The sequence below is a fragment of the Naegleria fowleri genome, assembly GCF_008403515.1.
Source record: "Naegleria fowleri strain ATCC 30894 chromosome Unknown tig35, whole genome shotgun sequence".
Lineage (NCBI taxonomy): Eukaryota > Heterolobosea > Eutetramitea > Acrasida > Naegleriidae > Naegleria > Naegleria fowleri.
In genome coordinates, this window is record NW_025407967.1 from 246,792 (window position 1) to 267,006 (window position 20,215).

General features: G+C 36.3%; 11 protein-coding genes across 11 annotated transcripts; 4 read left to right on the forward strand and 7 right to left on the reverse strand.

The window, feature by feature from the left end:
- Positions 1 to 703: 703 nt before the first annotated feature.
- On the forward strand, positions 704 to 3,148 carry FDP41_003767 (uncharacterized protein; the record flags this gene model as incomplete). The annotated part of the gene is made up of 1 exon (XM_044707107.1): positions 704 to 3,148. One exon carries the CDS (start codon positions 704 to 706, stop codon positions 3,146 to 3,148), a length of 2,445 nt encoding a protein of 814 aa, XP_044561827.1.
- Positions 3,149 to 3,387: 239 nt separating this feature from the next.
- FDP41_003768 (uncharacterized protein) lies at positions 3,388 to 5,138 on the reverse strand (the record flags this gene model as incomplete). The annotated part of the gene is made up of 4 exons (XM_044707108.1): positions 3,388 to 3,775; positions 3,915 to 4,407; positions 4,466 to 4,713; positions 4,969 to 5,138. The coding sequence occupies 4 exons, from the start codon at positions 5,136 to 5,138 to the stop codon at positions 3,388 to 3,390; spliced, it is 1,299 nt and encodes a 432-aa protein (XP_044561828.1).
- A 204-nt stretch (positions 5,139 to 5,342) lies between these two features.
- Positions 5,343 to 6,057, reverse strand: FDP41_003769 (uncharacterized protein; the record flags this gene model as incomplete). Its single annotated transcript, XM_044707109.1, has 2 exons — positions 5,343 to 5,554; positions 5,946 to 6,057. 2 exons carry the CDS (start codon positions 6,055 to 6,057, stop codon positions 5,343 to 5,345), a joined length of 324 nt encoding a protein of 107 aa, XP_044561829.1.
- Positions 6,058 to 6,397: 340 nt separating this feature from the next.
- FDP41_003770 (uncharacterized protein) lies at positions 6,398 to 6,856 on the forward strand (the record flags this gene model as incomplete). The annotated part of the gene is made up of 2 exons (XM_044707111.1): positions 6,398 to 6,602; positions 6,747 to 6,856. 2 exons carry the CDS (start codon positions 6,398 to 6,400, stop codon positions 6,854 to 6,856), a joined length of 315 nt encoding a protein of 104 aa, XP_044561830.1.
- Positions 6,857 to 7,158: 302 nt separating this feature from the next.
- FDP41_003771 (uncharacterized protein) lies at positions 7,159 to 8,689 on the reverse strand (the record flags this gene model as incomplete). The annotated part of the gene is made up of 4 exons (XM_044707112.1): positions 7,159 to 7,421; positions 7,584 to 7,773; positions 8,045 to 8,188; positions 8,615 to 8,689. 4 exons carry the CDS (start codon positions 8,687 to 8,689, stop codon positions 7,159 to 7,161), a joined length of 672 nt encoding a protein of 223 aa, XP_044561831.1.
- A 516-nt stretch (positions 8,690 to 9,205) lies between these two features.
- Positions 9,206 to 9,478, reverse strand: FDP41_003772 (uncharacterized protein; the record flags this gene model as incomplete). The annotated part of the gene is made up of 1 exon (XM_044707113.1): positions 9,206 to 9,478. The coding sequence occupies one exon, from the start codon at positions 9,476 to 9,478 to the stop codon at positions 9,206 to 9,208; it is 273 nt and encodes a 90-aa protein (XP_044561832.1).
- Positions 9,479 to 12,010: 2,532 nt separating this feature from the next.
- Positions 12,011 to 12,427, reverse strand: FDP41_003773 (uncharacterized protein; the record flags this gene model as incomplete). Its single annotated transcript, XM_044707114.1, has 1 exon — positions 12,011 to 12,427. The coding sequence occupies one exon, from the start codon at positions 12,425 to 12,427 to the stop codon at positions 12,011 to 12,013; it is 417 nt and encodes a 138-aa protein (XP_044561833.1).
- A 121-nt stretch (positions 12,428 to 12,548) lies between these two features.
- On the reverse strand, positions 12,549 to 13,468 carry FDP41_003774 (uncharacterized protein; the record flags this gene model as incomplete). Its single annotated transcript, XM_044707115.1, has 2 exons — positions 12,549 to 13,393; positions 13,441 to 13,468. 2 exons carry the CDS (start codon positions 13,466 to 13,468, stop codon positions 12,549 to 12,551), a joined length of 873 nt encoding a protein of 290 aa, XP_044561834.1.
- A 967-nt stretch (positions 13,469 to 14,435) lies between these two features.
- FDP41_003775 (uncharacterized protein) lies at positions 14,436 to 16,161 on the forward strand (the record flags this gene model as incomplete). Its single annotated transcript, XM_044707116.1, has 3 exons — positions 14,436 to 14,535; positions 14,681 to 14,706; positions 15,025 to 16,161. The coding sequence occupies 3 exons, from the start codon at positions 14,436 to 14,438 to the stop codon at positions 16,159 to 16,161; spliced, it is 1,263 nt and encodes a 420-aa protein (XP_044561835.1).
- A 157-nt stretch (positions 16,162 to 16,318) lies between these two features.
- FDP41_003776 (uncharacterized protein) lies at positions 16,319 to 18,214 on the forward strand (the record flags this gene model as incomplete). Its single annotated transcript, XM_044707117.1, has 1 exon — positions 16,319 to 18,214. One exon carries the CDS (start codon positions 16,319 to 16,321, stop codon positions 18,212 to 18,214), a length of 1,896 nt encoding a protein of 631 aa, XP_044561836.1.
- Positions 18,215 to 18,273: 59 nt separating this feature from the next.
- FDP41_003777 (uncharacterized protein) lies at positions 18,274 to 20,199 on the reverse strand (the record flags this gene model as incomplete). The annotated part of the gene is made up of 1 exon (XM_044707118.1): positions 18,274 to 20,199. The coding sequence occupies one exon, from the start codon at positions 20,197 to 20,199 to the stop codon at positions 18,274 to 18,276; it is 1,926 nt and encodes a 641-aa protein (XP_044561837.1).
- Between the last annotated feature and the right edge of the window lie 16 nt (positions 20,200 to 20,215).

A 20,215-nucleotide genomic window follows, 5' to 3' on the forward strand; every position in this document is an offset into this window, starting at 1 on the left:
GTATGAGAGAGTGGTTGTGAGAGTGAGTGAGCTTGGGTGACGATTCAGTTCGGAAAATTTTTTGTGTTATTATTAACCTCCAAATTTGAAAGAGTTGGTGACGGGTGCTCAAATAAACACAATCTCCATTTATAGATCTCTTCCTATCGTCTTCATATTAACCAGGCGCTGAGCCTCTTAAACTCTATTCTTATGAAGAGATGAAGACGAAAGGAAGAGATCTAAAAATGTATGACAGAAATGACAATATCCATCCCAAGTGTAATATTTCAGCGCCAAGCCAGGATTAAAAGTTTCCTCCCGCTTTAACTAGACGTTACACACCGTTGACCTCAATTTTTCAAAAGTTCCCTCCCTTCAAAAAATCACTCTCAAAAAAAAGCTAAACACACTTCATTGTGAGACGCCTAGTAATAGTAGTAGTTGCAACACCACTTGCATACTCCGTCTATAGTTTTACACCTTTACACTTGTTGTCATCCAATCTACCTTTCCTTTCATTAGGTAGGATTCATCCATCTAGATTTTCATCATCATTGTTTGTGCGATTCTTTCCATTCAGTCGCTGACTCGATATCCACACAGAGGAACTCGCATCGATTGTTGTCATAATTACACAATACTCTCCCCGTACAACGCTTCTCAGCAATATATATAGTAGCGAAACGATTCATCATTTACAACTCTCAAGACGATTGTAGACATGTCATCCGACTCTTCCAATATTTTGGTCGTGAAACGAAACCAAGAAAGAGAGCCCTTCTCCAATGAGAAGATTAGAATTAGACTCCAGGACCACTTGAAAGGTCTTGAACACATCAACATGGACTCCATTGTGGAGAAATTGAGATCCGAAATCCACAATGATATTACCACCGAGAAACTTGATAACCTTTTGGCTGAATGTATTGCCTACATGGCTTACAGCCATCCTGATTATTTGAGACTTGCTGGACGAGTGAAGATTTCCACTCTCCACAAGAAGACCAAGGCCGTCTTCTCTGAAGTCATTACTGATTTGCGAAATTTCATTCATCCAAGAACTGGATTACCTTCTCCATTGATTTCCGAAGAGGTTTTCAATGTCGTGCAGCAGCACAGCGAAACTCTCAATGCTGCCATCAAGATGGAACGAGATTATCAATTCGATTACTTTGGCTTTAAGACTCTTGAAAGAAGCTACTTGCTCAAACTCGGAGATGTTATTGCCGAACGACCTCAACACATGTTCATGCGTGTGAGTTTGGGCATTCATGGTTCCGATATTGAGAAGGCTATTGAAACCTACGAATTACTTAGCACTGGTATGTTCATCCACGCCTCTCCTACTCTCTTCAATGCTGGTACTCCCACTCCTCAAATGAGTTCTTGCTTCTTAGTGGCCATGAAAGACGATTCCATTTCAGGTATTTACGATACACTCAAGACGTGTGCCTTGATATCCAAGAGTGCTGGTGGTATCGGCTTGTCCGTTCATAACATTCGTGCCTCTGGATCCTACATTCGAGGAACCAACGGAACCTCCAATGGACTCATTCCCATGCTTCGTGTATTCAACGACACTGCCCGTTACGTGGATCAAGATGGTGGTAAACGAAAAGGAGCCTTTGCCGTTTATTTGGAGCCTTGGCATTCCGATATTTTTGATTTTTTAGATTTGAGAAAGAATACTGGAAAGGAGGAAATTCGAGCTCGAGATTTGTTTTTGGGTTTGTGGGTGAATGATTTGTTTATGGAGAGAGTGAAGGAGGATTCTCATTGGTCACTCTTTTGTCCTAATGAAGCTCCTGGACTTGCTGATGTGTGGGGTGAAGAGTTTAATGAATTGTATTTGCGTTATGAGAAGGAGGGTCGTGCACGCCGTGTCGTTCGTGCTCAAGAGCTTTGGTTTGCAATTATTGAGGCACAAATTGAGACTGGTGTTCCTTACATGCTTTATAAGGATGCATGTAATAGAAAATCAAATCAACAAAATCTTGGAACGATCAAATCCTCCAACTTGTGTACTGAAATTATTGAATACACAGCTCCAGATGAAGTAGCTGTGTGTAACTTGGCAAGTATTGCACTTCCAAAGTATGTCAATGAGACGACACGTACCTACGATCATGAACAATTGTTTGAAATTGTCAAAATTGCCACCAAGAATTTGAACAAGATCATTGACAAGAATTATTATCCAGTTGAGGAAGCTAGAAAGAGTAATATGAGACATCGTCCCATTGGTTTGGGTGTTCAGGGATTGGCCGATGCCTTTATCAAGATGCATCTTCCCTTCGAGAGTGAAGAAGCCAAGATTTTGAATCGAGAAATTTTCGAAACAATATATTTTGCTGCATTGACAGCCAGTTGTGAAGTTGCCAAGACAGAAGGACCTTATGAGACCTATCAAGGAAGTCCAATGAGTAGAGGAATTTTCCAACATGAATTTTGGACCATGAAAGGTGAACCTTTTGAAGGAAAGATCATCACGAGTGGAAGATGGGATTGGGAAGGTTTGAGACAAGAAATTCTCAAATATGGAGTTCGTAATAGTTTACTTGTTGCTCCAATGCCAACTGCATCCACCAGTCAAATTTTGGGTAATAATGAATGTTTTGAGCCATACACTTCGAATGTGTATACGAGACGTGTCTTGAGTGGTGAATATCCAGTCATTAACAGACATTTAGTATCTGACTTGATTCGTTTGGGAATGTGGAATTCAAATATTGTGAATCAAATTATTGCCAACAGAGGTTCTATTCAAAACATTGCTGGAATTCCAGATGATATTAAGGAATTGTACAAGACTGTTTGGGAAATCAAACAAAAGAGTTTGTTGGATCTTGCCATTGAGAGAGCTCCATTCATTGATCAATCTCAATCACTCAATGTCTTTATTGCCACTCCATCCATCTCCAAAATGTCTTCCATGCACTTTTATGCTTGGAGTAAGGGATTGAAGACTGGAATGTATTATTTGAGAACACAACCAGCTGCCGATGCCATTCAATTCACTGTCGATCCAGTCATGATGAAGCAAGGCAATGTGACGACTGATGAAAAGCCAGCAGCAAATGAGGAACAAGTGATTGTTTGCCGAAGAAAGAGAAGTGGACAACCTTCCAATGGTGATGAAGAAGAATGTTTAGTGTGTGGTGCTTAGGTCCATTGAGTGACATGACATGTGTGTATATTTTGCTCCTTCACATTTTACACTTTAAGTAGTGCATGGTGTGAAGAAACTCTAAATTATTTGCATGAATATTCATTTCACAGTAAATTTATCCTATTTTATAAAAGTAAAATCCAACACTCACTTTATCCAGGAAGACTATCATCTCCTTAATACAGCCTTAAAGAGACCCAAGAGTTGCCGCCGTCGTTGACCACTCACAAGTTATATTATTCCTTCTTCAACAACCTTTCTGCATGCCCTAAAATGAGAGGCAATTTCTCCTTCGTCAGTTCAGTCAAACATGAGAAGGTTTCTTTCATGGACTTTTCAAGTGGATATCGAGAAAGCAAATCTAGCAACAAACAATTCTCATTGGGTACTGTATCTTTCTTCTTTTGTCCACAACAGATGATGCATGCCTTGTTGTATTTTTCGCAAAGTTTGGCCACCCATGAAACGACCTTTCCTCCCTCCGATTGATCGTCATAACATCCTTCCCCTGTGAACACAAGATCAGCATCCTTAATGTGTTGCTCCAATTGACAGCTCGTTCCAATCATTTCAATACCTTTTTTCAATTCTACCTTTCCAAAAAGTATGGCATAAAATCCACCACTTGACATCAAGTGTCGTCAGATATTTAAATCGTTATATTTCACACACACACAAATGAATTCAAATGACATGCACATCCATTCATCATCACGTAAAAAACACACCATGATTTCCATATCTTGAAAATGATCCAACTTACCTGATTCCACCTGCTGCACCTGCTCCAGGCATGTCTGCAATGTCCACTCCTGTCTTGTTTCGAACCAATTCTGCAAATCGAATCATTCCCTTCTCAAGCATTTCACGTTCTTGTTGAGTTTTGGCTCCTTTTTGCTTACTAAATGTAAACGTTGCTCCTCTATCTCCAATCAATGGATTATCCACATCACACGCAATATCAATGGTTAAATCTTTGTATCGATAAGGTAAAGCATTGAAATCGATTGTGAAATCTGAGAGATGAATTAAATGTTTCCCATAAAAAACAAACGAGTTTTCGAGTTTGTCTGTACAAGTATTGCTGTCACTATCCATGGCATGGTCGTTGTCTAGAAAAACAAAATTATTGATACATCCAAGAGCGCTCAAACATCCAATTCCAGCATCGTTGGTGCATGATCCACCAATTCCAAGTAAAATGTGAATGTTATCATTTTCATCATGTTTCAATAGAATGTGTTTGATTAAAAGTCCTTTTTTAAAAATGTCACAATAAGTGTCACATCGATGGATCTTCTCGATTCTACTTACCCAGCGGATAAGTGGTCGTTTCAAATGGATTTCTCTCCTCAATGCTTAATTGTTCCAATCCACAGACAGTCGCCATTTCCAAGATATAGACATGTTCTTGAGTATTCAATTCATTGTCATGAATATGTTTTTTATAGTAATAAGGAGCTTGGACTATTTCATGTCTTTTTGAATGCAATGGATGACGGACAGGAAAGAATTGTAATTGGTAGTCATTGGGATGATTTTGTTTGATCGATTCTAAAAATCTATGTGTGTTAAATACATTCGAATTTAACAATTAATAAAATTAATAATATAAAGTAATTCGTATTAAATCATTTTGAAATAATTTTGTAAAGTACCAGATCATGAAATATTGAAATAATTTTGGAAATAATTTTGAGAAATGTTTTTTCAAAACCGATTCATTAACATGCAATGCACCACCAATCATGATATTAATTGTACAATTTGAAATGTACACACATTTCAAGCACGATCAAAATTATTCTTCTTCTTACCCTTCTCCTCCATCGGAAAGTGGAATATTGACACATTGTATGGAAGGAAGCAATGATGATTGGGCATAACTTTTAAAAGCCATTGCAATTGCTTCTCCACATTCTCTACTTTTAAGACTGTCTTTGAATTTATCAAAACAAGTGAGAACTTTCAAACAGCGTCGTGTCATGATGATGTAATTTTTTGTGTTGTAATGAATTCGCACGAGTGAGTGAGCAATCACACAATGTGAACACAATGAGCATGATCAACAACATGAAAAAGTAGAGCCAGCAGTGCTTATGATCTTCCTAAATGAATGTTTACTAGTATTTTTGTAATATTGAAATCCTCCACCACGATGATGTTAAGTATAATAATTATGAGTGAGAAATTATTGAGCCAAATCCTTTTCGATACTCTTGTACAAATCCTTGTCTTCATTGATTCTTTCAGGGGTCTCATTGTTTTCATAACGTTTCCTTCTTCTTTGAACATAGATCTTTCTCTTTCTGATCAAATCATCTGTGAGTGCTTCATGAATTCCATGATAAGCTTGAAAGAGAACACCAGTGGTTAACATGGTAGCAATCAAGTGCCATGGTCCTGTATTGTGTATCAGGAATAATATAACCATTCATCATCATGTGATTAACATTCAGAGTGGAATCAATTAAATCCGAATAATATCCAATGCAAAAGAATCATCATTCATCATAGTAATCATAATTTTTCATGTTGTAGTATCATCATCATTCATAATCATCACCGTATGTCCAAACAATTTCGTTTTAAAAATAATAATTCGCAACAATTATCACCATCGGTCCAAATTCATCCAATAACAACAACAATAATATATCAATCAATTACACCATCATCATATTTTCAATGATTCCATCCCATCATCATCATTAGAGAACAATAAAATTCAAAAAAATTCAAACATCATCATCTTAACATTCGTCATATATAACTTCTCAGCGTGTGTACTTACTTCTCGTAAAGTGAATTCGTTGAGCACGAGCAGCAAGAGCATAACCAGCAAATCCAAAACCGCTTCCTATCAAGAAGGGATTTCCAATTTCAAATTTAAAGTCGAATGGCATTTTTTCTTCGTTCTCTTCAGTTTCTTTCTTCTTGAAGATTATGAAAGAAACACGCAAGAAGAAGAAGAAGAATTGGATTCCATATGAAACACAAATCAGAGTCAATGCTCTCCTCACCGAGCAACCTAAGGGAGCGAAAAGTTTTGGAACGTCCCGGGATGTGTGTTTGAAAGAACCGAGAATCTCGTTACTCCTTCTCCAATAACTCGAACTCCTCGACAATGTCCCGACATTTTAATTGAACGCGCGACAACAAAACAAAAAACATTCCACTCTCTCACGAACGTGTTCTCTTTCTCTTCACTTTTCGTGCGTTCTCTCTTAGAGGTTTCTTCCGGAAATGTCTTCTTCATCCTCTCAAGTAACAACCTATCCTAAGGACGGTAACACATCCAACAACAAACGCACTACTCAGGAAAATCAAGACTTGATGGACCTGGTCAAGAAAACCAATACCAAGGAAGAAACCAAGTTGCAAAAGTTGCACAAGGCTGCAGGTGCTTCCGATGTGAGCAAGTGTCCCTATCATCGAACCATGAATTTTGGTAAGGATCTGTTTGATATTTATATAATCTCATATATTGTTGTGTGTTAAATTATTGGTCATGTGAATGTTCTATTCTCTATTTCTTCTTATGATCTTCATGAATTGCTGTTGTTCAAACTATTTGAAATTTTGATCTAAACAGTGAAAGGAGCTTTCGGAATGGGTCCAAAGAAAACAAAGAAAGAATCAGAACAGAAGAAGGAAGAAGAAAAGAAAGAAGAAGAAGAAAAAGGATGGTGTCTCGTAATGTAAATAAATACATTCCATATTTGTGACGTCACCACCACAACTGCTACCTCCCACTAATCTTTCGTAAAGCACTTTATGAAACTGTTTGTCCATATCGTCGTTGAGCCACAATATTCCTTGAAGAATTGTGAATTCTCAAAACATTTGTTGTTGTTGCACGAATAAAAAAGTCATCACTAACATGATGAGAATATTCATAATTTACTAAGGTTTACATAGTTTCAGTGTGATTATTATTGTGTGTGCTTGAATTCACACAGAACATTGAGCAACAAACGATCCGAGTAGTGTGTTCAATATGAAAATTATGCATTTGAATTGAAAAGATCATCATCCTCAACGTCTCGCCTACTTCTAAAGAATGAGGTTTTCTTTTTGTCAGATTGAAGATTTGGGTTTGATTTGTTCTTGCTTGTGTTCAATAATTCTTTTTGTTTCCTATATCTCAAAATCTGTTTGATTAAATCCTCAATAACTGCTGACACGTTCTTTCCAGTTTTAGCACTTGTTTCAAAATAAGGAGCATTTGCAGTGTCACTGAACTTCATTGCAGTGGCCAATGGGACCTCTATGGTCGTTTGAATTATTAAAATTCGTGGTAGTGTGTAAATGGTGTATGTTATGAGAATGGTCGTTACCATTTCAAAATTCGAATCAATAAAACAAATGAGAAAATGGTGATTCGTGTCACAAATTGTCGGTCAAAAAACTCTGGACTTTTCTCACTTACCTCTTACAATTTCAGCAGTATCACACTTATTTCCAATACAAATACATGGCTTCAATAATCCATAAGTGTTCTTTTCTTCTTTTTGTAGCACATCGAATGACCTGTGAAAAACTTGCATTTGTGTGAAACTATTCATCTCATCCACTGCATAGAACAGAATGAAAGCATCAATGTCATACCATGGTATATCCTATTTCATGTGTGAGTATTCAATAGAAAGCATATGTGAAATAATCACAATTTTTGAAATGAATTGTCATTATTATTTGGAATAAAGAAACATTTGGAATTGTCAACATGTCATCATCATTTTCAATTACACATCATCATCATCATTTGAAAGTGTTTCAATTATCATCATCATCATCATCAAGAAACCAATGATCATTATATAAAATAAATCATCAACAATTTCACAAATGATTCAACAATATTAAAATTCACACACAAAAAACACATACTTCTGGTTGAACATCTTCAAAGGAAGATCCGGCAGATGGTTGTATGTACAAAAACTCAATATCTAAACATTCATTCGAAATTGTATATCTATTGGAATTTTCTTCTTTCTTGTCCATAATTTCACGTTGATGGAAAGTGGTTCCCTGTGTTGGAGTCAAACACAATGTTGATCAATGTTTGGTGGTGATGATCCATTTGGGATGATCATTGTGAGTCATGATGTAATTGTTGAGTGATGATGATGATGATGATGGGTTGAAATCGTCGTGTGGCGTCAAAAGATCACCACATCATCATCATCACCAGGAGGAGGATTCAAAATTGTTGTGTGATGAAGAGGAATCATTCAAAGGATGAGGAGAATGAAAATGTGTTCAAGAGAGAGTGATCATGATGATCCAAAATATTGTGAAATTGTATTCCAACAATAACAAGTGTGTTGATGTGGCGTGGAAAAAGTCATCATCCACAACAACAATGACGACACAATGAATCCAATGATGATTGAATGACAGTTACAATAATAATAATAAATGAGATATAAAGAGTGAGACACTCAACCAACTTACAAATGTCTTTTTACCGGTATTTGGATTGCCACAAATTGCAATTTTGATGTGAGTAACAGATTTTGGTTTGACCATGGTGATGAGTATTGTTGGTGTTTATATTTCTTGTTATTATTGATTTAATTCAATATATATAAATGAACTGATGTTTGAGAAAAGAAGCAAGTGCACAACAAAGAGGCACTTGAGAAAGATTACGAGAGAGGGTTTTGCAGACGATGATGAGAATGGTTTTTGGCTGCTTCAAATTTTTTAATTTTAACGACTGATGACAAGAGACATGTTTTGCTCTGTGAAGGTGGCTGACAATCACAAAAGGAAGCTTTGGTGCGTTCTTGAAGGAGCTTTCCTGGCTTATCAGATTTTTGTTATCATCGTGTCAATGCAAGTTTTCTTCACAAATCAAATTTCATTCTTCAAATTTGCTTTCTTTTAAGAATAGCAATCATGTTTCCGTTGACTCTCAAATTCATACCTTGTTGTTTCAATTCAATATTATTAATAATAGTAATGAACTCATTCTTTGTTTCAATTCAACAATTTTCGCAGTAATGCAATTAATCATAACAGTCCGATGATTAAATCTAATTATTAAACTGAAAAGGTCGACCTTCCTCCCTTGTTTTGTGCTTTACTCATTTCTGCATAGGCTTTCAATCGTTCCAATCCTCCTCTGGCTTCACCAATTTTCATTTCAATTTTCTTTGGATCCTTTTCGTGCTTGTAAGCTCGGAATTCTTCTCGTATGGCTTGTATCATTCCTTCTTTCCGAACACTGGGATAATACTTCATATTTCGGAGCAAGTTCCGATAAAGAGAAAGGATGGAGAATTTACTGTTGTTGTTGAATGCCGAAAGATTCATTTTTTTTTTCAATTTCAGACGCGAATCCAGCTCAATGGTAATAAAAGACCTATAGCTTGAATTGTGGGATGAGAGAAACCTTTAAATGCTGCTTCAGAGGCACCTCCTATTCTGAGAGAATGACTTGAAAATGTACCTTGCAAATTAAACAAAGTAGCAACAGACTTTACTACCTAAAAAGTACTTCATGTTCCAAACAGTGGTGGAAGCACTTGGGAAAAACGTGGCCGAGCTACCTATAACCGCAAAGACCAAGAACAAAACATTTGCACACTGCCTTACCTAAGTGCATTCTTTCTAAATCTAGAAAATGTTCTGCGAGAATAAGATATGATTGAGGGCCCCATCAAACCTGCAGCCTCAGCGAACAGCCATTCATGAATCTAGCTAGGATGGTCCTCGCTGCCAAAGTTGTTGACAGATCCGGCCTAAATTACTCATTGCGAGGTCTGTTTGAGAAGCTGTGTCAATGCGGATGAAGAATTAAATTGATTGGAATTCACTAACAAGACGCCAAATTTCGAAATAATTCTATCCACTAATTGTCGACTGTACGATGCATTCATTGCATACAAGTGATTATGAATCCAATATTACCACTTCTCTCAATCCAGCAGTCGTGACAAATGTCATCACATCATTCAACACACTTTCAAAATAGTAAAAGTTACGGCATTGGTCAACGAAAAGAACTTGAATTCCTGACGATTAGGAAGATAACTCTATAATGTGCCCTGTGAGGGTTTGTCCAAATTCAAAGTCAAGGTGTCCTTTTACCTTTGTGGAGTTGGTTTGAGGGTTCCTTCTTGTGATTTTCTTAAATTCTCTGTCCAGGAGGTGAAACTTTCCATTGTAATTCTTTTAATGCGACCTGACTGTCGGTACAGACTTGAGCTTTTTCATTTTTTGGAACAATGTCTAATTGCTGTTAAAATTGAAGCTGTTTCAGAAACTTGTTGGAATATTCATTATGAATTCTAAGAGGAGGAATGCGTGCTTGGAGATGAAAGGTTGTAAATGTTGATTCCCATTCCTGTTTTACCATCCTGAAAGGAGCCATCAGTATATGAATTTCAAAATTGGTACCTTTTACTACTTCTCAGCTTCAACCGCATGAGTTTATGCAAATAGTTAAATCTAATGGGTTCCATCAAGATAATTGGTTAGATTGATTCAAGCTGATCCCTCAGAAGAATACGAGCTCTCATATTCGATGCGGAAAAAACTATTGAGAAACAATACCAGCAACCGAAGATGATTCCACAACTTCACAATGGGAATGAGTCCATCATCGGCTCGTTTGTGTGTTTTTAGGATATGTCATGAAGGTAGTGAAGGCACGAATGTTTCGATTATAAACAATTAAAGAGTTTGGTTGAGCTTGAAAAATTTTTTTGCATATTAATGATTAGTCTCTCTTTGCACCCACTTGCTTTCTTAAGCTTATTCAAGTATATTTTTCGCTGATCGGAATGTTCTTGTGGTAAGGAAGAACATTGTGACAGTGCAGGTCCACCTTGATTCGAATCTTTTCGGCAAGAATTTTACTGAGCTAACGAAATATTTTTATTATTTAATTTTCATTTATTTAATCCATCATCTTATCATGATTTTCATGGATTTATCAAGAAATTGCTTAAATGTGACCTCACTTCATTCGTCTCTGCCGCTTCATTGTGACTTCTTGCGCTTCACAACATGTAGTCGTTACCTCTGCCTTCATCCTTCCTGCTTCCTTGCGTTTCTTTGGTTTTCTCCTTTTTTTCCACTGAGCGGTTTTTGGAGTTTTTTACCTTCTCAAATCTTAATGAATGCTCGGGACTCTGCTGAATAAAGTCAATTGACAAAATATGCAGAAAATCCTACAAACAACGGACCTTTATCAAGGTCGGGTGTTTGGAGAGACCACAAACCCATTAGTCCTTCCTTTAATTAACAAACGAATTTTATTGTTTACTCTTTCGAAACATGGAAATTCACAACCTTTTGAAAACAAAAAATAAAAAGCAAGAGTTACGAAATTTATGAATGTAATAAAATTGCCAACACTTTAATGTAAAATATTGGAAATGAAAGGATGAAAGAAATTGGAAAAGCAATCACCTGAAACGAGTATTAAATTTCTAGTGTCGACTCTTTTCTGTTCTCCCTCTTTTGTTGTTATTATTTCACCTTTGATTATCATTTCTCCTGTATATCTGGAAATTTTTTTGTTTGTGAAAATAATTACAAAGGTATCTGAATCTTTGAATGGGGTTTTCATAGCGTTTTCGTAATAGGATACAATATCGGCTGGGGTTAGAGTCTCTTCTTGTGAATCCTCATATTGGAACTTATTTTGTGTGACGAATATTATTCTTCTGTTCGTTTTTGTATTAAATAATGGGCAAAGTATCCCATCCATATCACTTTGATTCTTTTTTGCCTTTTTTACACAAGTGGTATTGATAAGTTTTTCGTTTTCATCTTCATCTCTACTTGATATTTTGTCATTCAAGCAATTATATTCAAACCAAGAGGCATTTGATGTTTTTAAAGAAATAAATCCCAAGTCGGACTTGAAATATGCCCCTCTAAATAACTCTGAAAATTGCGCTCCTTAGAATGGTTGAGAGTATATAAAACGTTCAATCTTGCAGTCATAGTTTTGAGGCATAATTCTTCGAATTTTTCCCATAGTGACTTATTTGACACAGTAATAAAATCACTCACAACATGTTTTGGAATGTAATTCAACTTATTTGCTAATACATCAATCACCACAAGAGGAACACCAATGAAACCATAGACATCTATGTAAACTTTGCCTTCTCTAATATAAGTTATAAGTTTTTCATCTTTTTTTCGTTTCAATCCAGATATAGTATTCAAAGCCAATTCTCCTAAATATTCATCAGTCAAGTTATCGGAATATTGCTGCATGACAGTAGTAATAACATTAGCGTACATAATAGATCTCATAGTTTCATCATTCCATTCAAGTCTTTTCAATTTCTCAACATTCCCCAAAGCCCACTCCAAGTGTCTTAGTATAATACCAATCATGTCCCAAAATTCCTTATATCTTCCTTCATAAAGTTTTGATAACCCCATATCGGCCATAATCTCTGCAATGTCCATAGGTCTCAATGATGGAAGTGATAAATGGGCAGGTATATTGTGCTGGCTCCATCTTGGCATCTGATTCAGTTAAAGTTCCTTCAAATGCTGGGAACAATAAAATTTGATGTCTATTCTGAATGAATCTCATATACCACCCTAATGTATGTTGAATGGAAGTGTGTAAACCCGGCTTGAGTCTTGTAGCCAATTGATATTCATCGAATGCCAATACTAATGGAATAACAGTATCTCCATATTTTTCATGTAGCTTTTTTGATATTATTCGCATTACTTCATAGAGAAAGAAATCATTCTCACCTGGTGGAGTTTTTTGGACTAATTCTGAAGGGTTTTCAAAAGCAGCATAAACTATTCCTGATACAATCATAGAAACAGGCTTCTTATCTCTATCAGTATCAGTCAAAGAACATCCATTTGCAAAGTTAAAATAAATAATATTGGTGTTTTTGAAAATATCATCCAATTCTCCATTGCGAAGAATATTGGGAATCTCTGAGAGGATACGTGTTTTTCCAATGCCACTGCCACCTTTTGCAATGAAAAAACATAATTGTTGTTTGCTCTTCTGCAAAGGATAGACTTCGTGATGTTTTGCGCCGACTTGTAATATTTGTTTGATGGTTTCTTCTCGATGTTTCAGATTAAAACGCAATGGATCCGATGTTTTTGGGAACGGAGCTGTTAAATCCTTTAAATTGTACTTTCTTAAATCACTGAGAAATAATAATTCTTCTTGGTGTAAAGGGATATAAGTTTCTTCGTATTCATAATTGTCGGGGTTATATTGTATTTCTGGAATAGTTGTAATTAATGTGCTACTAAATCCTCAAATGACTTACCATTTGAAAGTAATACTTTGGCCAACATAGAAGGCCATGTATGGAACAAAGTGTTCCTTGTATGTTGATCATTGGACAATGTATGACTTAAGGATTTCCGGAGCAAGAGATTTGAGTCTAACCCAAGCGTATCAAAAACTACACCTCTGAAAAGCCGTGAGAAAGAGAGTGTTGTTGATGAGGCTTGTACACCACGAAATAAATGGCGAGCAGCGTTTTTCATCGCGTAGCCACCAACTCGAGTGAATTTTTTTGTGAACAATAAGCCAACAGAAGAAACTGTTCGCTGGAATCGCGATCACCTTTTGAATTGGTAAAATTTTGAAAGTCTCCTTTTTGATGATGTAGTGATCATGGAGTGAATTTGACCACAATATATGTGTTGATTTTCTTGTTTAAAACTCAGTTCAACAATATTTGATTGAGATTGATTTCAACTCGAAATTTTCTCAAGAATGTCCACAGTAACTTGATTGTGTATCAGCACTATATTCACTTGATCGAGAGAAACATCAAATAACAGGAGGTGATTGTATGGACTCTAGCAAGTTGTCGAGATCAAGTCATCAACATCGAATACGTATCAACGAGGTGCTCGTTGTGGACGCTGATGAGAAGTTGGTGTTGCTGTTTCAAAGCAAGTGAAGGGCGTTTTTTCCAGTGAGCCTGACCACGACTACGATTCATCAGGAATGTGACTGTGATGGATAAGCATATCATACTGGAGCGTCCAGATTTAAGAATTGACTTCTCTTTCCAAAGCTCTTTCTGGTGTAAATAATCTCGGATTCTTTTTGCACTATTTAGTTGAATTAGTAATGAGATGAAATGCTCTTTTACGACATTAATTTTTAATTCATTTACTCTAAATCAAGCATGCTTTCCATCAACTCTCTCATGTCGTCAATCATCAAACTGTCAACGACGAAAAAAAATTCAGAAAAAAAAATTTGTGACTAATCTCACCTTTCCTCTATCATCAATCATTCCACACCATGCCTCCACCAAAGAAGACTACTGAAGCCTCATTCTCCTCAGCATCACCTGTGAAGAAGCCAATTTTATCTTCAACCAATGACGATGTTTCAGGTCCAGGTATGTTTCATTCTCTGTCATGTGTGTGTGAAAAAATTAATTATTTGGATATGTCTACAATAATACTATCAATAATTCTAATGATCAATCCTTTGATGCAACTCATGTTGGTGGTGTTGGATTTGTTGTTGGTGCTGTATGATAGTCATTGTCATTGACCTTGGAGCCTTTGTAAGTTAATCTTATCATCCACTCTTGTGAAAATGATTATTATTGTGGTGATGAAATGTTTATAACTATATCGTCAAATTCCTGATGGTCATCTCATGATCTTTTCCCTTTCTTTCTTTTGAAAAATACTTTTCGTGATGTGTCTTTCACCTGTCAATCATTTTAATTCTTCATTAATCCATCCGTCTCATCATTGTTACGATCACTATCCTCCTCATGATCATTACTGAAATTTTTTACACTCTGTGTGATGATTCACACACTTTTCACAATTCATCTCTCTTCTCATTTCTTCTATCAACCAATAATTCCCAACAGGAAACCAAAGTGACCCTTTCTGATAAGATCGATCAAATCGTCACATTCCCAACTGTTGTTGCTTGTCCTCTCAGCTCAACTTCCTCTTCTCCTTCTGATATCATTGTTGGAGATCAAGCCATTAAGAAATGTCGTAAAAGTGCTAAAAAAGGAAGCTCAGATTCTGACTCTTATGTTCTCAGATATCCAATACAGAGAGGATTAATTATGGACTGGCTTCAAATTGAAGCAATCTTGTCATTTGCATTCGAATCTATCGGAGTGAAAGATCCTTCTGTTTATCCTGTTTTGATTGGATTGCCAGGAACCATGATGCCAAATGATCACATTGAAAGTATTGCTGAACTCTTGTTTGAAATTTTCAGAGTGAAGCATGTGTATTTTGAATTGCCAAATGTCATGTCATTTAGAGGAGCTTCTCCAAAAAATTCATTTGGGTTAGCTGTTGAATCTGGAAGTGCATTGACCTATGTCACACCAATTGTTGATGGAAAGCCACAATATGGATTGACACATAAATTTACATTGGCTGGTCAAGATGCTACCAAATATGCAATTTATGTCATGTCAAAAACAGGATTTGCTGTTGACCCAGCTGATGAATATCGTGTCGCTCAACACATCAAGACAAATATGGCTTACACTTGTAAGAATCTAAAGGCTGAATTTGAATTGTTTGCTAAAAATCCAGCAGAGTTTAAACAAGAATTAGAAATGAGTGGCGAAAAGATGGCACTTGACAAGGAATGTTTCTTGATTCCAGAAATCATGTTCGAACCTGGTCTTGCTGGAATCACTCAAGCCGAGGTTTCAAGTTTGCCATTTACTATTTTCGAAGCTGCCAAATTAGCTGCTGACAATGATTTGAATTTATTGGGTAAATTACTCTCAAATATTGTGATTGGTGGAGGTAATTTATTGTTCAACGGAATGGCTGAAAGAATTGAAACTGAAGTCAAGTCACTCGTCACAAAGAGCAAACTTAAGGCAAATGTTAAGGTTGTTGCAAGTCGTAAAGAGGATGCTCTTGGAGTTGTTGTTGGAGGAGCCACATGGTCTGATAAAGCTGTGAACGATATGGATTGGTTGACCAGAAATGAATACAAACAAAGTGGTGTTTCTAAATTCTTCAAATAAACAGCAACAACAATTATAATAACACATAGAACACAACAACATTTGACACCAAGTACAGACATGGTGAAGACAATCAGCAATGGATGTTCTTTCAATCAATGTGAAGTTTCAATTCCAGAAAGAAAAATTCATATCATGAAAGAAACACAAAAAAAGGATGACATTGACCTCATCAATGGCACCAAATGACAATTCTTTAGCGTGGACGACGATTGATCATCCAACACCATCATCAACCATGATTACTTTATCCAAATCTACTGGAAAATCATTGATTCAACTCCCTCATGAAATGATGGAATTAATCTTTGAATTCTTGAGCCTTTCCGAGAGTTTCAAGATGAGGCTTTTGAACCGAACTATTTCCTCTCAATTCTTAACCTATTTCCGAAGAGTATTGAGAGAGAGATGGCATGATGAGAATATGGCAAGTTGTTATCCCTTGAATGAACCTCCAGTTTCTTTAGAGATGATTTCTGAAACGGAGAAGAAATTTCATATAATCATTCCGTTGATCTTAAAAGAATTGTTAATGATCACGAATGGAAGTAAAACGAAAAATAGATTCCATCTCTTACCGATTGAATGTTGGTATGAACAGAGCTTTGGAGTGGTATTTTCAGAGAATTATCTCCTTGTATCGGATGGTGTTTCGAAGAGTCATATCTTGGTTCGTGTGTATAGTGATTGCTATTCACTGGTCAATTTTTGGGATGAATTGTTTCATTCCTTTTTTGAACCGGCCATGATAGATATTAACAAATTGTATGGAAAGAAGTGTTTTGAATATTCGGGCTTTGAATGGTATGATCAGTTAGATGTGCATTTGAAAACCATCCCGAAATATTATGTAAATTATTTGGAATATATGGTGAGTCCAAATCATGGCGAACTGAGATATAACGCTTCAAAATTGGAGGAGTGTTTGAATTTTGAGTTTTTACAAGATGAAAAGTTTACTCGTAAGGTCGTTTCTCTCTATTACAAGCTTGTTCGACATTTTCCACCACATTTGTTGAACAATAGAAATTATTGCAAAAATATAGTAAGGGCTCAAGGAAAAGCTCTGAAATATTGTCCAAAATTTAGTGAAGACAGAGAAATTGTATTGACAGCTGTGAAAAGCAATGGATATGCGCTAAAATATGCACATTTATTTCAGAGTGATCCAGAAATTGTTGCCATAGCACTCAAAACAAGTCCTCATGTGTTGCAATATGTTTCCAAATCGACACCAAACTACAAACAATTTGTATTAGAGGCTTTGAGAAATAACAAATTCAGCACTTTACCAAAATTTTTCACTGAAGATATGGCACAATGTAAGGATTACGTAGAAGCACTGCTGGAAAAAAGTCCAAATTTATTGGATTTGATGCCAAAAGTTTGGTTTAGCACTCAATTTTTGCTCAAGATGATGAGAAAAAATCCAAAGAGCTGCAAATACATCTTTAAAGAAGAAAAGTCAAAAAAAATTTCTCTTGATAAGAGAAATATTAAGACAGCTCTACAACTGGAACCTATTTCATTTACCTACCTTTCTCAAGATTACCAACATGATAAGGAGTTATTGGACTTGGCATTTGGATGCAAACTTAGTAGGTCACCAGAAAATGACACCATTTCAAACGAAGGGTTGAAACAAATAATGGATGCAATTCAGAAAAATCCAAAATTAATACGTGTGGTCTGTCTCATGGATCGTTGGTTGTCACCCATGAAAGACCAAGACATGTTGACTGAATTCTTGCAACAAGCTTGTAAAACGGCTTTTTCACAAAATGGTTTTTTGTTAAAGTATTGCATATTTGACCGCTCTTTGCTCATGACCAATCAAAAAGTGAAATTGCTTGCTATTGAAATTGCATGCAAACAAAATCCAAAATGCATAGAACATCTTGACCTGGAACAATATTGTTATGACGAGATTTCGTCTTTGATGACCAGTGTTGGGGCTCTTCCGTACTATAGAAATTATTATGACAGACCCTTCAGGCCAACAGACAAGGAGTCTTTAATGAAAAACATACGAATGCCCCAAATAAGCATTTAAAGATTGGCATAATTATAGTATGATGATTTCATCATTCATAGAATAACACATGAATGTATTTACTTTCTATTTCTTCTGAATAATTTAGATAAAACCGAAGGATTTTTTGCTTGGCAAATTTCAGAAAAGAATTTACGGAATTCTGGTGGTTGCATTAACTGGGATACATCTCCAATGGCGACAAGTCCAGGCTGCTTTCCTCTGTAGAACAATCGATCGATCACGTCTAAAATATCCTTCTTCGTCACAGAATCAATCTTATTCACAAGAAAATCTACGCCAAAATATTTGTTGTTCCACATAAGATCGTTCACAGCATTCAACACCAATGAGTTATTACTTTCTAAGCTGTGCAATACTTGAGATTTGTACTGTTGTTTGGCTTGATCCAAGATTTCATCGGTAATATATTCTGGCATCTTGGAAAGGAGAGTAAGAATTGCAATGGGGAGTTGACCTGGATTCATTTCTTCGTGATTCAGACTAGCATGGAAAGAGAAAATGCCTGTATCAGAATAGGCATAGTGTTGAGCAATCATGTTATTGAACTGGAATGCTGGAAGGTAATGTCTATTGATTACAGAATAAATACCCTTTCCAGGTCCACCACTAGAGAAGGAATCTCCACCTCCCAAGATCGTTTCCAAGACATTGACGGTAAAAAGGTCGTCAACATCCTTATGTCCAACTCCTTCAAATGAAGCAACAAAGGATGTACTTGGTGGAATGTTCTGTAAAAAGGCTGACTGAGGTCTCTCCAAAAATTCGATATATAATTCACCAGGTTTCCATATTGGTTTAACATATGGCTCTTGCATGGAATTGTTTTGTAGAGCCTGAGGTGAAAAGTCCATATATTTGTTAACCAGTTCTAACATCTTGTTTTGGTCAATTCCAATGGCTGAAATTGTACATCTACTTGGAACATGGAATCGGTCATAAAAATCATGAAGAATTTCAGGCGTAGCATCTTCTTTGATTGCAAGGGATGGATTTCCTAATCCGCCCTCGGGAGTTGCACCAAAACATGATTTCAAAATGGAATCTGTCATTACTGTTGGACTTGAAGGAATTGACATTTCTGTTTCCAAATTAAACTTGAGTAATTCAATTGCAGCATCAACATCACTTTGATAAAACTTTGGATGTAGCATGGTATCTGAGAGAAATTCAAATGCAATGTCGACCTTGTCTTTTGGGCAAGTAATGAAGAAGGAGTGACTTTCATATTCAGAGGTTGACTCATAAAGAACTTTGTCTTCAAGATATTCTTTTACAAAGTCTTCAGTAAACTTTCGCGAATGGGCAAATGTTAATCTATTGATAATTGTTGAAATTCCTGCTTCATGAGGCTTTTCATATCTCGGACCAGCACGGAAAGCCACACAAATGCAAACCAAATTCGAATGTTTCGAAAAAGTAGAAACGGTTAAGCCATTCTCTAACTTTGTAACTTGTAAGTCTCGTGCGTTGAAGTGAATTCCTGGAACAATGTATTGAATATTGCTACTTTCAAATAGAGGTTGAGTAAGATTTGGTAGTTTGGGCTTTGATGATGATAATGTTTGGTTCATCATGGCATCAGGTTCTTTTGGAATTTTCGAAACATTTCTTAGGGCATTAGGCTTTGCACTTTTCAATAATTGTTTCAATTTTTCCTTATCCATTTGCTGTGCGGTTTCCAATACAGGATTTCCTTCTGAAAAGGTATTCTTTAGTTCATAGCCCACTTCCGGAATGAAAACTACAGTAGGAGAAGAAGAATCTTCCTCTCGTTCTCTCAACACTCTCTGGCTCGAATGATAATGACGAACATTAAAGGTTGCTCTCCCGTCGACGCTTCTCTTGCTGCTGCTGATGCTGTTAGCATGAGACGACAATATTGATTTTCCATAAAGTCCGAAAGCACCTCGTTGTTGAAGCGCACGCAAGCTTTTTCCTAGCAAGTAGTGGTGATGAGTGGAACCAAGAAGGCTTTTGCTCATTTTTTTTGAGTGGGTT